The sequence below is a fragment of the Xiphias gladius genome, chromosome 18 (genome assembly GCF_016859285.1).
Source record: "Xiphias gladius isolate SHS-SW01 ecotype Sanya breed wild chromosome 18, ASM1685928v1, whole genome shotgun sequence".
NCBI lineage: Eukaryota > Metazoa > Chordata > Actinopteri > Istiophoriformes > Xiphiidae > Xiphias > Xiphias gladius.
This window is the reverse complement of record NC_053417.1, coordinates 23,955,824-23,972,819: the sequence shown is the minus strand read 5'-3', so window position 1 is coordinate 23,972,819 and position 16,996 is coordinate 23,955,824. Positions and strand designations below refer to the sequence as shown.

General features: G+C 41.1%; 1 protein-coding gene across 2 annotated transcripts; it reads left to right on the top strand.

Annotated features, from left to right (window-relative positions):
* The first annotated feature begins 7,461 nt into the window (after nt 1-7,461).
* On the top strand, nt 7,462-11,696 carry nr4a1 (nuclear receptor subfamily 4, group A, member 1). Of its 2 annotated transcripts, XM_040152965.1 has the most exons (8): nt 7,462-7,553; nt 8,225-8,388; nt 8,479-9,277; nt 9,415-9,544; nt 9,637-9,800; nt 9,899-10,101; nt 10,247-10,425; nt 10,971-11,696. In XM_040152965.1, the coding sequence occupies exons 3-8, from the start codon at nt 8,489-8,491 to the stop codon at nt 11,225-11,227; spliced, it is 1,722 nt and encodes a 573-aa protein (XP_040008899.1). In that variant the 5' UTR covers nt 7,462-7,553; nt 8,225-8,388; nt 8,479-8,488; the 3' UTR covers nt 11,228-11,696. The 2 variants fall into 2 exon arrangements, with proteins under 2 accessions (XP_040008899.1, XP_040008898.1); XM_040152964.1 differs by lacking the exon at nt 8,225-8,388.
* Nucleotides 11,697-16,996: the final 5,300 nt, after the last annotated feature.

The following is a 16,996-nucleotide window of genomic DNA, read 5'->3' as shown; positions in this document are numbered from 1 at the left end:
AACTTTAAATATAATGAGAGGAGAAGCTTCAGGCCTGGTCAGGGCAGTGCTGAGTTAAGGCCTTGCACAAATAAAACGTAAAGACATCCTGCTCACAGGACTAGAACAGCAAACAAAGTGTTAGCAGCACAGTTTAAAACAGCTTTTTTTTTTTTTTTTTAATTAACATTTGGGTGGTTTGAAATCATCTTCTAAAAAGATCTCACACTGCGGACAGAGAAATGTTTTAGTTGTCTCTTTATTGGTGTGACTTTTGCAGTAGCTTCATCAGGAAAAAAAACAAATATATAATGTGTCTATACAAGCCAGGATTTCTGTGACTAATTTGCTTTTGTATGTTGTACAAACCTGTCGGCTGTATAGACAAGAACCTATGTTTTTTGATCTGTGGCAGGAAGTAAATAAGGTCATTTACTCAAGTGCTGTTATTAAATACAATTATGAGTTACTAGTACTGAACTTGAGTATTTCCTTTATATATTACTTTATATTTGTACTCAACTCCTGTATTTCAGAGAGGAAGGTTGTACTTTTCACTCCACTACATTTATCTGAAGATTTCACCTTTCACATTATCAGCTTATAAATTAAAATGCATTTTTTAAAGATTAAACTAGTGATTCACCAATATTTTTGTCCCGTGATCCCCCCCCCCTTTTACAAAAAAGCCGCACATTCACTTTTACTCCTGACGAGTGCAGAATGCTTTGATTTGAATGTTTTTGAGGGACTAAAATAACAGACTGAAAGTTCATTCTGGACCTTGGAAAACGCAGTGGCGAAACGGTTTCTCCGCGAGGTCTATTTAGTAGCTCGCCTGGAGCTTTCCATTGTATCGCCTGAGTTTGCCCAGTTGTCATGTCAGATTGTGGTGAGATTATTTTGTCAACTGCTGTTTTCAAGGCCAAGAAAAAAACTTCATATCTCAGTATCTCTTATCTCACTCTTCGCATCTAATCACATGATTTAGCCCTAAACTATCATACCACTTCTCTGGTCTATAGCTTTTTTCAACTTATTCCGAGTGTGATTTCTCCTTAAATCTCCTAATGTTTTATATTTCTGCAATAAGTGCGCAGACAAGACCAGCCACCTCTCTGTATAATGCAATACAGTTCAGCAGCACCACAGTCTCATACTGCTGTATCAGACTGCATCAGTTTTAGCTACGTGTACCTAATAGACCGCCAGCTGAGTGTATGCTGAGAATTATGCTTATGTTGCACCACCAGATGGAGCATGGACAGTATGTGATACAATCTCCTGTTGGTGCAAAGATCAGCAAAAGTTGAGACCTCTGAAGTTGCCAGACATAATGGATAAGATGTCACTTGTTCCTGCACTGGAGTGTCTGACGGTGAATACACGGTCATACAACTTGGCAAAGCTATCAAAAACATTGCAACTCTGTTATACTCAACAATGAGGGCAAAAAAAACAAACAAAAAAACCAAAAAAACAAAAAACAGTAACAGCTTTGGAGAGGACGTCATAATTTACGTGCTGTGAATGTTAAATTTGAGACATCTTTTATATGTGATGTCTGATCTGCTCTTCATTTGAGACTGGAACGTGGAACCCGATAAGGACATTGGTGACTTAAGCCTCGCGGAGGAATGTGGGAGAGATAGAAAAGTGTATCACAGATACTCACACATATCAAAAAAAAAAAAAAAAAAAAAAAAAAGGAAAGCATCTCAGGGAGGCCTAGTTATGTTTGCATCATGGGTAAAGCAGCTTCTCCAGAGATATCAGTTTCTTGGTTTGTAAATTCTGTTTTTTTGCAACGTACTCCGTGCTGTGGCATTGCAGGGGGGAAATGGTGTATCGCTGACATTTCTTGCAGACTTTCTCCCAATCTTCTCACATCTGTTTTTAAAAAAGAAACATAGTTGATGGGTTTATTTGTTGTTTTATTAAATAATAATAATAACAACAACTTATTATTTTCATTTCTATCAATAAAAAAAAAATGTAATTGGAAACTCAGTGATTCAAATGGCCAGAATTTATACCACTTTCTCATCACTTTAAACGATTTTTCTATTTTACATTTATCTTCAGGAGAAAAAAGTTTGAAAAACCTTTGCTAAAGTGTCAGAAACTGAGGGATGTGTTCCTGTGGCAAAGGCATCACCAAAATATCCCTTCCTACTTATTCCTGTACTTAGAAATATGACTCTCAGACTAGATCAAACTGTTCTCAACAGCTATGTCGCCACTGGGGAAGGCACCAAAATTAGAAAAATCACAAATTCTAATCTACAAATTGGAAAACTGAATAAATAAGTAGACATAAAGGCATGAAAGGAATGAAAACTATCCCAAGCATGTGCTATGGCTTCTCACCCCAACTGAACGTCTATGGCAGATTTTGGACCAGCGTGTCAGACAGCGCTCTCCCCGCCAACATCAAAACACAACCAATAAGCAAATATCTTTTGGAAGAAGGGTGTTCAGGGCCTCCTGTAGAGCTACTTACGGGACATCAAGGGGTTAGTTTTTAGTCATTTAAGTGGCATGGCTCTATATCGATGGCAATGTCAGTCTGTCAGTTGGTCCAGACTAAAATATCTCAACATTTATTGGATGGATCAACATGAAATTTGGTACAGGCATTCGTGGTCCCCAGAGGACGGATCGTAATGACTCTGGTGATCCCCTGACTTTTCCTCTAGTGTCACCTTGGGGTTGGCATTTGTGGTTCTACATTGAGGGAAATATGTCAACAACTGTTGGATGGATAAAGCAAAGCACCGCTGTGCTCTAAGCGCAGCCTCACAGAGCCCTTAGTGTGGCTTGGGACTTGTTCGCTCTTGTTCTGTGAAATTCGTGACGCATCTGCATGTCATCAAGATCCCTCCATGCAACAGCCGGATGCAGACAAATAGTGACCTTAAAGTTTTAAGTGCAATCACAGCAGTTCTATAATACATGCTACCTTTGTCAACTCAGCACTTTTAACTGTTTCTAATTGTTATGCTGCTGTTAGCGCTGTCTCGTAAGGCTGTTAATTCAACTTAGTGGTCATTTTTGAACCTCAAAATACGGGCTGCCGCTGAACTGACTGAAGTAGCCTTAACAAAAGCTGAACTTTTTAAGTAAGGTGGCATTTATTACAGGGCTATTGGATTGCATTGCATCACATCATCCAGGTGTTTCTATATTTCAGGCTCAAGAACACCTCTATAAACAGTAAATATTCCACCAAGCAGATGCATGAATAAGACACATAAGGAAACGCATATGGATTCACACCCATACACCAACATGACTTCATATCATGTTGCATGCAAAAGATCCTCACCTTGCACTCACAGAACAATCAATATGACAGCTTAATATGAAAAAGCCAGTGGGCACAAAGGCGTGTTTGAACCATTGCCTTGTTCTGGATGTTCTGCCTACTGGGAGAAGCCGATATTCTGGGTGCAGCATATGAGGTGTGTCAGACACAAATTTATCTGCAGGGCCTTAAACAGACTGCTCGTAGATGAAGGGGCCGCTGTTGCTTAACTCCCCTGATGTTCTCACGGATCGTTAGAAGAGAGCTAAGTAATGGATTTGTTAGGTTACCACAGGCTTTTTTTTTTTTTTCTTTCTTTCTTTCTTTTCAGATTTATATGCAAGACAAGAACCCCTTTCTATCAGACTGGTGCCCTGACAGTCTGTCTTCATTAACCCAAAGATAGCCATGATATTAGAGCACTCACTGACAGTTTTGTCAGAGCTTATTTGATGACACTCATAATTATACAATCTGAAAAGAAAAGGAGTGTTGACAAGCCCCTGCATGGGGTACGTTCATACACTGATTTGTTGTGTCCAACTGGTCACAAACAAATCATAAGGCAGCACTTAACAATAAAAAGAGTTGACCTTAATCTCTGTTAATTCAAAATCAGTGTATAAGGTTGTAATGTCCTGAGTGCAGGGCTAAAATCAACAATTAATAATTGTACATAAGTAGTGGAATCCTCTAAACTTTGGAAAACGATGCAAAGCACTGGTGATGGCATCATGTCTCTCCCTAATTTACATCAGTACATGCAAATTACCAGGGATCTAACCAACAACTGACTTCAACAATTGTCACAACGTTTTACAGTCGTAACAGCTGGAACTGAAGTCAGTCTATTTATGTAAATAAAACACATTGCGTGCGGTGCTCCCGTCTGAAAATGAGGGTGAAATCGTGCAACAATCAAGATTTTTGCAAGATAATCTTGCAATAGACGTGACAAGCTGAAGAACTAGAGTATTTCTCCTCAATGACAAACATCTTCTCAGCACAGAAATAGCACTCTGGAGGAGCAACAGGTGGTGGGTGGAGCTCTGGCCATGCACATGTGATAATACAAGTATGCGTGTGTGGGTGTGCATGTGTGTGAGAACGGTTGCACATAAAGGCCACATGTCTTGCATGTCACAATATAACATACGGACTCTCACATCAGCCTGTACACACACAAATACACAATAAAGTCAACATTATAACTGAACAACTACCAATCGTGTCGACAACAACTTTGTCCTTCCACCAAACAACTTGAATGTGAGCCCAAAGGGGATCCAAAGAAAGGACGTCACAAAATGATTGTCATCCTTGGCAGTGAGAGACCGTGTCTGATAAACCAGATCAGATAACGAGGGAAATCAGTTTCTGTGCAGCAGGGAGGCCCAGCGAGTGCTGGCATGACATCACAGATGCCCAGTCATTCACAGGAAAAAAAAAAGAAAACAAAATACACCCACAGTTAGACAGATGATTCGTTTCCACAGCTGAGTGCAACTGGTGGCTCCGGTCCTCTGTTGCACCAGCTTGTTAAAAGCTCTTCCTCCCACGGGGCCACCCTGAGTTTATTAATGACATTCAGAGGCAAGGAGCAAAAAAGCGAGCATGTGATATTTCAGAAATGTTCTGAGAAAACCAAAGTCCAGGTGGGAAGAGAGGGGGCATGCCTGGGAACTCAGAGAAGACCTGAAAAGAACGTGTGTGTGCAAATGAATGTGAGCTTCTAAGTTATAGTTGTCAAACTTTCTGAAATTTGTTTTATTGTAGTTTCTGACTGGACTTCATCTACTTTAGCAACATTAAGTGTAGGGGAGGGACAAATTCACAGGAACACCACTTGCTCACTGAGCATTTTATTAGGAACACCTGCGCACCTGCTTAGTCATGCAGTTGCCCAACCGGCCAATCATGTGGGGCAGCAGTGCAGCGCATAAAATCATGCCGCTACAGCTCAGGAGCTTCAGTTAGATGTTCACATCAACCATAAGAGTGGAGGAAAAATGTGATCTCAGTTATTTTGACTGTGACATGATTGTTGGTGCCAGGCGGGCCGGTTTGAGTGTTTCTGAAACTGCTGATCTCCTGGGATTTTCACCCACAGCAGTCTCTAGAGTTTACTCAGAATGGTGCAAAAAACAAAAAACCTCAGTTCTGTGGATGGAAACACTTTGTTGATGATAGAGATCAGAGGAGAAAGGGCACTGACTGACTGAAGTTGACAGAAAAGCTATGGTAACTCAGAAAACCAGTCTCTACAACTGCGGTGAGCAGAAAAGCAAATCAGAATGAGCAACTTGTCAAACCTTGAAGCAGACGGACTACAACAGCAGAAGACCACATCATGTTCCACCCTTGTCAGCCACGAACAGAAATCTGAAGCTGCAGCGGGCACATGCGCACCAAGACTGAACAGCTGAAGACTGGAAAAACGGTAGCCCGGTCATGATAACGCACCATGTCACAGAGTAACGGTCACCTCAAACTGGTTTCGTTAACATGACGGTGAGTTCTGTGGACTTCAGTGGCCTCCCCAGTCACCAGATCTGAATCCGGCAGAACACATTTGAAGCGCGGTTGAACGGGAGATCGGCAGCGTTGAATGTGCGGCTGACAAATCTGCAGAAATGAAGTGATGCGATCACGACAAACACGGAGCAGAATGTCAAAGGAAAGTTTCCGACATCTCGTGGAATCCATGCCACCAAGAACTGAGGCTGTTGTGTGAGCTCAGGGAGGCCCCAACCACTATTAGCATGGTGTTCCTAATAAAGTGCTAGGGGAGCGTATGATGTAGCATCATGCGCTCACCGAGACAGGGCCTCACATCAGCACCCACCCTAAAACCTTCCCCTTTTTGGTGCATATTCCCCAGTAAAATCTGAATTAGATTGACACAGATCAGTTCATGGACAGTAAAGCGGGAGCTTTTGGGACCCCTGGCGCACTGGGACAGTTCACCCAATCAGTCACAGTGAGTGAGTGACAATCAACATGACAGCGTCAAAGTTTGGTTGTGTCCCATTCTACTTCATGGCAGAAGAGGCGGTAAATAGCTCAATGAAGAGTTGCATCTGTTTTTTTTATTGGTTAAGATCCCTATGGAGTAAGACAGAGTAGTGACATGGTTTGATTTTGAACCTGGGTGTCACCAATAGCCTCACAGATGTCCCTGATGAGTTGTGTCACCGCGCTGTAACGAGCGGGAAAAAGTACAATAAATCCATAATTGAAGATAACGAGAGACTTTGGGAGGTTGATAAAGGGAAGTGGTACAAAAATGCAGTTTTGAGCCTGAGACTGGAACGGCTTTCGCCAGCCCTGCCCCTCTAGAAAGCAGGAACAGGTATTTTTTGGGGGTTTTTTTTGTCCTCGAATACTTGTATTATTTTCTCAGTGATATGAAACAAGCATTATAGCAAAGAATCAATGACAAAAAAAAAGCAACGGAAGCGCCGTCTAGATAAAAACAAAAAAACCCTATTTCTCTGACATATGGATTCAATACTTCAGGTCCATGGACCACCACTGCTTTAGTATTGAAAATGCCTCTGAACAGGTGCAGATACTTTTGATTATTGTGATCTTCTCTATGGTACAGACCAGATACAGTCTTTCTTTTTTTTTTTTTTAATGCAGCGTTTAGAAGTTTCGCCTCACTTTTACCAGAACCTAACAGGCATCAAAAATAGTTTTTCTCCCTGAAATAGAAAAACATCTGCGACTTCCTGTTCTAAAATTACGAAATCACATCTTTCCATTATATCAGCAAAAAACCCACTACAATACAACAAGTAGATATTTGTGGAGCTATGTAATTTAATAGCTAACGACTGTGCAAACTGGCCTCTTACCCGCCATAAATATGTTGTTTTATCCGGCTTTATTGAGTTTTATTTAGCCGCCTTGTTGTGTAGTGTGTGTGTGTGTGTGTGCGCGCGCGCGCGCGCGCGCGTGGTTTCGGCGGATCTTCGCCTTACGCGCGTCAACGGAATCCCGTAGTGCGTCATCCAACGGCTGTTCTGCCGAACGCGCGCCGCGATTGGCCGGACGCTGGAAATCTCCCCGCCCACCGCGCACCCTTGTATGGAAACCTTTCTCTGACGTTATGGGTACGGCTGCGCTGAGGGTATAAAGGCGCCGCCGAGGCGAGCGTTGGGGGGGGGGGGTTGACTGCGCCTCAGCCGAGAAAGCCTCGAAGATGACCGGCGGCCGTTCGCGGAGCACGGACAGTTCAAACACTCGCAGGAGGCTCTAAGAGGTAAGAAATAGTTGTGATTTGAACATTTAATAGTTAGTTTTAGACGCTTGGCGATGCTTGAATGACTTTGGCTCGGGCAGAGAGCAGCCGCCCCTTCGCCCGGTTACTGACGAGAAAGCGAAGTGTGCGAGGTTTAATTAGAGGTGTTACATCCCCAGCTCCCGCGCGTCTCAGTGCTCACTGGGCACGGAACCCAAAAACCCGTGTTTGCAATGGCAAAAAATAGGCTACTTTTTGCACAAATGTCACGGAGCTCTGTCCGTTCGCACGCAGTACTGTGCGAAAGCTTGAGGCACTGAAAGCGGAGAGGCTATTAAAAAAATAGTTCCACGAGTAGTTAACTTCATACAAAGCGCAGTAAACAGAAAAACTACGCCGAAATCAAATCAGTATTTTTCAAGCTATTTGGCAAGCATCTTGGAGAATCCACAAAAGTGTGTGTGTGTGTGTGAGTGTGTGTGTGTGTGTGTGTGTGTGTGTATGTATGTGTATATATATATATATATATATATATATATATATATATATATATATATATATATATATATATATGTATGTGTGTATATATATATGTATATATATATAACAAATCTCGCTGTCTCATCACATACATTCTGCTATTTTGTTGGGTGCTGAGTCTAAAGGCTCAGATGTAAAGGACTGTGCAAAAGTTTCAGGTACTTGTGAAAAAAAAAAGCAAAAACAAAAAAGGGCTGCAATCTTCAAGCTTGGACCCCCGTATGGCAGACCTGGGCTTATATAATACTCCAGCACAGATATACTGCAGAGAGAGACAATGAAGGCCGAGCTGCTTCACTCCATGGACCCATAGCAGGTTAATGGTCATGGCTTGAAGTTTTAAGATAAAGATCTGAGAAAAAATGCTTGTTTAGCTCTAATATTTTCTTTACTATGTCTTTCTCAGTCTTGCAGCCATGACTTGCATACACCCCCAGCATGGATCTCAGCCCTATGAGAACAGCGTCGGCAGCTCTGAACCTCAAAGCACAGACTTTATCTCCTGGTTGGCTGTGGATATGAACAGCTCACGGGACCACCTCTCTGCTCCATCCCTGCCAAGCATCAGCTCTCTGGTGGGCACTCACGCAGGTGACTTTGACGCATATTCATGCCAGTTCACTGCAGCCCCTGCCCATGTCACTCCGCCATCAGGTCAGGAGACCCCCTTCAAGCTGGATGACCTCCAGGTTTACGGCTGCTACCCTGGAACGTTAACCCTGAGTTACCCGGACGGGGCCATGTCCCCTGGTGGGTCCGATTATTTTGGTAGCCCTGCGTCGGTCTCGTCTCCTTCAACTCCTGGGTTCCAGAGTCAGCATACGTCCACCTGGGATTCGGCCTTTGGTCCATACTCACCCAGTCCAGGATACTGGGCATCCGAGGAGACCTCAGTGCCACATGTGCCCTCTTTCTTCACGTTTGGTTCAGGGTCTGTGGAGGATATGTCTCATTTGGGTCAACCACACTTACGAGACCAGGACTCTTTCCCTTTGACCCATCCTCACCCACCTGCACTGACCTTCCCCGGCTTGTCGATGGAGCAGCCCCGTACCTTTGATGGCAGTGACCAGCTGGAAGGAAGCTTATCGCCCAAATTAAAAAGCCCAAGTGGAAATGAGGGCTGCTGCGCTGTGTGTGGGGACAATGCCTCCTGTCAGCACTACGGGGTTCGCACCTGTGAGGGATGCAAAGGGTTTTTCAAGGTAATAAAATTTGACTTTTCTATACAGCCAACTCATCTATTTAGAAACACACAAGAAGAGAGAAAAATGTTCCATCTAACTGATCTGTGTCTTTGTGGCTGCTTTTTTAGAGTAATTTGTCTTTTTATATTTTACAGCGTACAGTGCAAAAAAATTCCAAGTATGTTTGCCTTGCCAACAAGGACTGTCCTGTGGACAAGAGAAGGCGGAATCGATGCCAGTTCTGCCGTTTCCAGAAGTGTCTAGCTGTAGGCATGGTCCGGGAAGGTGAGTTCAGCACAAACCCAGAAGAATCAGTGTAGACTTCTTAAGATGATACAGATGAAAGGAAATGAACATCCATGTCATAATTTTTCCAGTTGTGAGAACGGACAGTCTGAAAGGACGAAGAGGTCGCCTGCCTTCCAAGCCTAAAGTCGTCCAGGATGTGGCAACCACTGTGTCTCCAGTGAGCATGATTGCTTCACTTGTGAGGGCGCACATTGACTCAAACCCTGGCGTTGGGAAACTGGATTATTCCAAGGTAGGTAAAACAAAACAACCTCCCTTGTTTTTCCGTTGTTTTGCAATAATTGATTGCTCTTTGACGCGCCTGTCTGAACTTCTCTGCTGTAATTTCAGTATGACGAGACAGAAGTCAGTCCGAACCAGAAGGAGGACGCTAGTGACATCAAACAGTTTTACGACCTTCTCACGTCCTCCATGGAGGTCATCGGGAAGTGGGCGAAGAGCATCCCAGGTTTCTCTGAGTTCTGCTCAGAAGACCAGGAACTGCTGTTGGAGTCTGCCTTTGTTGAACTCTTCATCCTCCGTCTTGCATATCGGTGAGTGCAGCTTCCTGCAAAACCTTTACAATAGATTTAGACAACTGACATGATTATGATTATGACTATGATGATTATTACATGATTATTATACAACTTACATGTAACATTTGATCACCAAACTATGTTGCTTTTACTTTCAAAGGTCCAATCCTGAAACGGAAAAGCTCATCTTCTGCAATGGGGCTGTGCTTCACAAAATGCAGTGTGTCCGAGGATTTGGGGACTGGATTGACTCCATCTTGGAGTTTTCTCAAAGCCTCCATCGCATGAAGCTAGACGTTTCCTCCTTCTCCTGTCTCACAGCCCTGGTCATAATCACTGGTAAGAGCTTCACTCGTATCAAGCTTTGACTTGTTTTTTCCACATTGCAATAAGAATCAGGGTCAGACTTACTTTTCTCCCGCACGGAGAGCAGTTTGCACGAGGAATCTTTTTTTTTTTTTCTTCACACTGGTGTGGACAATTTAATGCAGTTACACAACGTAGGATTGACACGACAGGTGTATAATACAGTGTAACACGACCTCACATATAGGGCAGAGAAGATGTCATATATCAAATCACACTAACCACAACCACAGTGAAGGTTTACATGTAAAGCCAAGGAATTATTCCAGTGTAGCAGCATTAACACTCCCAACTATATATATATTCAACTAAATATAGTTTAAGTTTTGTATAAAGATTTTCCAGATACAGTCATCATTTGTGGTCTTTTTAAACCTGATCAAAATCAAATGAGCAAAGAGGAAACGGTTAGATAAACCTGGTTTCAAAGTTTACAATTATCAGTGTGTTATTTGGTTAAAGTCATAATAATGAAGCACAAGGCTCATGTTCAACACATCTCCTTTTTACCTCTGCAGACCGACATGGTCTTAAAGAGCCAAAACAGGTGGAGGACTTGCAGAACCAGCTCATCACCTGCCTTAAAGATCACGTCTCTGGCTGTGGCGCCGACTCCTTGCGGCCCAATTATTTGTCCAGACTCCTCGGGAAGCTGCCTGAGCTCAGAACTCTGTGCACTCAAGGCCTCCAGCGAATCTTTTACCTTAAATTAGAAGATCTTGTTCCCCCACCGCCAATTGTGGACAAAATCTTCATGGATACGCTTCCGTTTTGAGTGTGATATGGGACACTGACCATCTATAAAATCTGGAGTTTGAAAGCCAAAGAAAACAGACATTTGCTCGTACTTCAAGTAGTATAAAGTGAAACTGCAAGAAACTAAGAAGAATAATAATCCTGAGGGATGATGCAACTCCACAGGAAAAGGGCTACTTCTGAATTATAAGGTGAATGAGTTATTAAGCTTGTAGAAGCAACATGCATGTGAGGGCATAAAATAACGCTCTCACTAGTTTGCTTATTCCAGGAAATTTTGAACTCTCCAGATGGAATTAAGACAGGCCAGCTCATGGACCAAAAGGCGACTGTTTACATACAACATGGTGCCATAGATGGAAAGATTTCTGATGGAGGGAAGATGACTGCACTTTTCAAACAGTTACAAATTGAATATAAATTATATATATATACACCTTCATTTCAAGGATGTAGTTTTCCTTTTAGTAGCTTTTTTTTTTTTTTTTTTTTTTTTCTCGTGATTTGGATGACTGTAAATTGCACAGAAAATATACGACAAAGCATTATTGTGAAATCTTTTAGCTGAAGTACCAAAAATGTCCAAGCAAATTATCTCACAGAACCACGTTGTCATTCAAATAGACTTTCCAGCCCCCAAACTAATGTTGTGAGTCTGCATGCATCGACATCTGAAGAATGAATCCCTCAGAGCTCCAGATTGGTTTATATTTAATGCCACCATATGTATTTGGTGATTAATTAAAAAAAAAAAAAAAAAAGTAGGTTAAACCTACAGACTTATTTAGCAGTATCATTCATGTATCATGAATAGACATTGAGCAGCTAATATACTGTGTATCAACCAGAACAGTCTTATACACTGGTCTTGTCTGTAAATTATTTTGAATCTGTTTTAAGCCTACAGGTATTATTGCCACAGGAACTGTATTCTACAGTCTGTGAAAGTGTAATTTTATTTTGGGCTTATTGTTTTTACATATGAAAATTATATTTTAGTGCAGTTAAACATGAAATAAAATGTTGAACGGCACACGTCAGCTGCTTTGCTCATCTTTGCTAAGAATTTTTAGAGAGGTGTACTGAATTATGTAGTATCTATAGTTGAGGTTGGGCTGCGGATTTCTACGGTAGTAAATTGTAAACAAACACTGACTTCATTATATTTGTTACATTATATGAACTACGTTAGTCTACTGTTTATTTTTAAGTCTTATAGCAGTGCTGAGTGTCCTCAGCCTGCAAGCCTGAGTGTCACTTCTTCTTTTGGCAACAGATCAGAACATACTTATGAAAAATGTATCCCCGCTCACCTCCCTCCCAGTTATGTACTGGTCTCGTTTTAGAAGCCAGCGGAATTCCCAGTCCTGTCTCAAGTAACCCAGACTACTTCATCATTGTATAGTGCCAAATGCTCACATGCATGCATGAATGTGTGTCAAAACATGAATGTATACCGTATACTGCTTGGAGTTAACGTTACAGAAAAAAAACTGCTACAAGTCGGGGCAATAAAAGATTATTTATAGATGATACTCTGGTGCACCTGTTAATAGCACGTGGGCCTCTATGATCCACTATAATAGTCCAAAACCGGCAAAGTCAGCAGGAATACAAAGTTGGAGATCGTGGAGACCATTTTTGACTTGATGATGGCTCTGGACGAAAATCAGGAAATCACCAAAGTTGATCTCATCTCTGTGTGAAATTCCACGGCGATTAATCCAATAATTGTCCAGACAATTACCTCAAAATCAAAAAGGTCAGAAGATCACCGAAGTCAATAGGACCCCATCCTCTGGAGTCCATGAATGTCTGCAAAGAATTCCGTGGCAATTCATCCAACAGTAGTTGAAATACTTCAGTCTGGACCAGAAAGTGGTGGACTGTACGGCCGACACTGCCGTCCCTAAAAACTTGGGACACCTGCTGAGTAGTGAGGATCACTCATGACCTGAGAAAACACACAGGCAAAAGGAAAGGGCTGCATCTACAGTAGATCTAGACCAATAGATTCAACCAGGTCAACATATCAGCCAATATTAGCTTATCATCTTTATATCAGCATTGGTGTATACATTGGCCAATAGGTACCAAGACATTGCTGTAGAGCAATGTTAATCCTGCACTAACATATTTTAACTACTACTTGGGGGCAGCATTAACATGTTGTGAACAAAACATTGATATCTGATCACCTTTTGTTGAACTCGTTAGCAAACAGTTGCTTATTTACACATCCAGCAGTTACAGAGAAACATTATCATTCACGTGGCGTCGTAAGTCCAAATTTCACTCTCTTTTAGCGTTATTTTTGGTCCCCCCCATTCCCTCAGTGAAATATATGACTCTTTAGCTGCTAAATGCTCCACTGTATTCAACAACTTGTGGCTAGCTTGTGGCTAATTTTGTCTGCGTGTCTGCGTACGATATACAAATTATAATTCCTCTGATCTTTATTTATCTTCACACGTTTCATTCTGTCCAATACGATTACCGAACAGCACTCTGGATCTTACTCGCTGCAAATCCGTCTTCAGCCTCAGGCGCATCGCAGGGTACACCGTGGTGTGACCTACACATGGTTCTATCAATATGCGTCAATGTCGCCGAGGTGAATTATCTGAAGTAGCAACCAGCTGGTTTCATGCTTCTCTTGAGGTAGAGATTCTGAAATTCTCATCTGGTGTTGTAACGTAACTTAATAAGAGTTGGAGGACTTGACAACCTTTAAAATGTAGGACTTGTGCAACAAGAAGCAGTGGGATAAAATCAGCATAACTCTGATTACAGAGCTTATGCGGGTGATCTCACAGTGACAGTGCGGATAGGACGGTTCTCTTACGATCTACGAGTGGAAACTGGGGAAAGCGAGAGCAACGTGTACGCAGCTTGTTTGAGTGGAATATGAAATGCCGGTGAGAATAGAAGATCACAAGCTTCAGACAAGGTTAGAGGATTAGAGGCCAGCTCCAGAGGCCAAACTGTCCCCCACACATTGTGCTGGACTCTATGTCTGTGAGAATATGAGAATGTCACAATTATAAAACAAGAGTGAGAGAGGCTTCGGTTTCACTTGCAGGCGACAAGCCTGGGGTGCGTGCCTGAAACTTGTTTGCAGAATGTCCATTGCAACGAGTTTCATAAGGGTCAAATCTCAATGAGACCAGCTTTGTCATATTAAATCTTTGCTGTGTTACATATGAACCAGAATCTTAAGATTGTATTGTGCATTATACCAAATCAGCAGCAGGCAACTATATTTAAATTTAAATATAATTTTGCGCTAAATGGTGAGGCCGGATACTAAGTAGCTTTTCAAATTTTTCATTTTTCTAAATCTCCCCAAATTTCAGAGCTCTTTTGTTTTAAGTTTTCTCATTACGAGGATTCTTCGAAACCAAATAGGTATTGTAGTGTTTGTTTTGAAGGTATTTTGTCAGAAATCAAAGTATTGGACACTAACAAACTGATCTGCTGGTGGAGCTAGAGGAAAAGTCAGGGAATCACCATAGTTGGTAGGATTCATCCTCTGGAAACTACGAATGTCTGGACAAAATTTCATGACAAGCCACGTGATAGTTGTTGAGATACTTCAGTCTGGACCAAAGTGATGGACCGACAGACCAAACCAACAGTGCCGTCCATAGAACCACGATACTAGCATGACTAAAAACTATTATTATTATTATTATTATTATTATTAGACCATTATATTAAACATACATCTGAGACTTTCAAACACTTTAGGGTTTAAGTCCAAATACATAAAAATGGTGTGATGTGATTGGTAGGTTTGTCTTAAGAAACACTGACTCTTGTGGGGACATATATGAAGTGAAACTTAGAACCAGTGTAGACAAAATATAATGGTGTCTTATAGGTTGATGCCACCCTGACAATGCCATACTTAGAAAATTATCTCAATCAAGTGAGAGGGAATGAAATTGGTCTTGTGATTGACAATATCAGTTTTAAGTTCTTTTCTTTGCCAGTGTCTTGTGCTGGACACTCAAGTCAGGAACAGGATGTACCAGGGCTATTCAGTTTCATTTAATGTTGCTGGTTTAGCAGGGATATAAATATGTATTCTGCATTGGCTTTTTAGCCCAAACGGAAAGAAAAAAGGGTTCCCACCAATGAAGTTTTATAACTGATCAATAGCCACAACAAGACGATTTTAGAGAAAAACGGTCTGGCCGAGCATCTTCGTAGAAAATACAGTATATTACATTGAACAAACCCCAACTACATTTTCATTATAAACCTCTAACTTGAGATTAGACTATTCCACATTTAATAAAGTAGTAGAAAGTAACGGAATATATTTACTGAAGTATTATCTAAGTACATTTTTAGGGTGCTGGTGCTTTGCTTGAGTATTACCTTTTTACGCTACTTTATACTTCTACTCCACTACATTTTGGAGGCAAATATTGTACTTTTTACTCCATTACATTTATTTGACAGATTTTTTTAATATAAAACATACAATCAGTTTATAAAATATAATGCATTGTTATAGATTAAAATACCCAAAACTTTATAATGTAGTTCAAATATTAAAAATTGAAGTACTACTTACATAATGTATCAATAATAACAATCCAATAATGTAATATAAATAATAATAAAAAAGATAGGGGATATACTGCATAATGTGTACTTTTTATACTTTAAAATACATCTGATTTCTAATTCTTCCATTGTTTTACTTAAGTTTAATTTTGTAGTGAAGTATTTTTAGTGTGGCATTGCTAGTTTGACTGTCATCTTCTATTCTACAGTTTTTTTTGTGTGTTTTTTTTTTTTTTTTAGAAAACTCTTGTCACGGGCCGAGTCATATTCAGTTGGCTGTGGGTTCTGCTGAGCAGCAATTAACATCACTGACTTGGGTTTTAAAGGGGGATGATATGACATTTAAGCTCAGCCAGTTACAAGTTCAAAAGTTCCAAACCAACTTGAGTTAATTCCTGTCACCCAGTAAACACTCTCCATAGGCAGTAAGGGATACACAGCACATCAAAGAGAGGGTGGTGGTTCCTCAATAGATACCAGGTTGCTGTATAGACTAGAGGTTCTGCACGTAGTCCGTCCTGAGGAGTCATATCTCATCCTTATAGTTGGTGCCAGGGCAGCACAGGACCCGCCTGAGCACTTCCAAAAATAGCCACAACTAAAATAGACCGTCATCACATGAAATCAATAATGCCACTTAGATATGACAGAGTGCTGGCAGGCCGCCTTCACACAGGGATTATCCTGACACTCGCTCGTGACTTTGAGCTCACTCCTATAGCTTTCGCCCACCTGGGCCATTTCCTCAACATGAAAACTAATGTCAGCTGTCAAATCTTGTACTTTATGCCCGGTAAGTGATCATATTAAACATTTTTTGGCAATCAGAGGAGCCACTTGAATCAGTAGGAGATAATCGAATCAAAGATCATTAAGTTTCAAAAGGAAAGGGAAGTAGCCAGAGCAAGTGATTAGGTCAGGTTGCTTCTCCAGTAAAACACTGAGGAGTAGTGCCATCCCGTGGCCATACAATAACACAGTTAATATGTTTAAACAGTTGCTATTTTTCTATTTTCTTTTTAACTGCAGTATTTTTTTTTAATCATGTATTATATCCTACTTTATTTTTTTTTAATTCATTTGTTAAATTAATCTTTATCTTAACAATCATTTGTGTGTGTTGCTCTTGGATATTTTGTATATTGTTGTATACTGTCGTTTTCACAGATTTAAGCCTTTGAGTATTAAAATTCTAACAATATAATCTATT

Coding starts and splice junctions, on each gene's coding strand:
- nr4a1 (XM_040152964.1), top strand. CDS start 8,489: ATGACTTGCATACACCCCCAGCATGGATCTCAGCCCTATGAGAACAGC. Junction 9,801..9,898: donor GGAAACTGGATTATTCCAAG/GTAGGTAAAACA, acceptor CTGTAATTTCAG/TATGACGAGACAGAAGTCAG. Junction 10,426..10,970: donor AGCCCTGGTCATAATCACTG/GTAAGAGCTTCA, acceptor TTACCTCTGCAG/ACCGACATGGTCTTAAAGAG.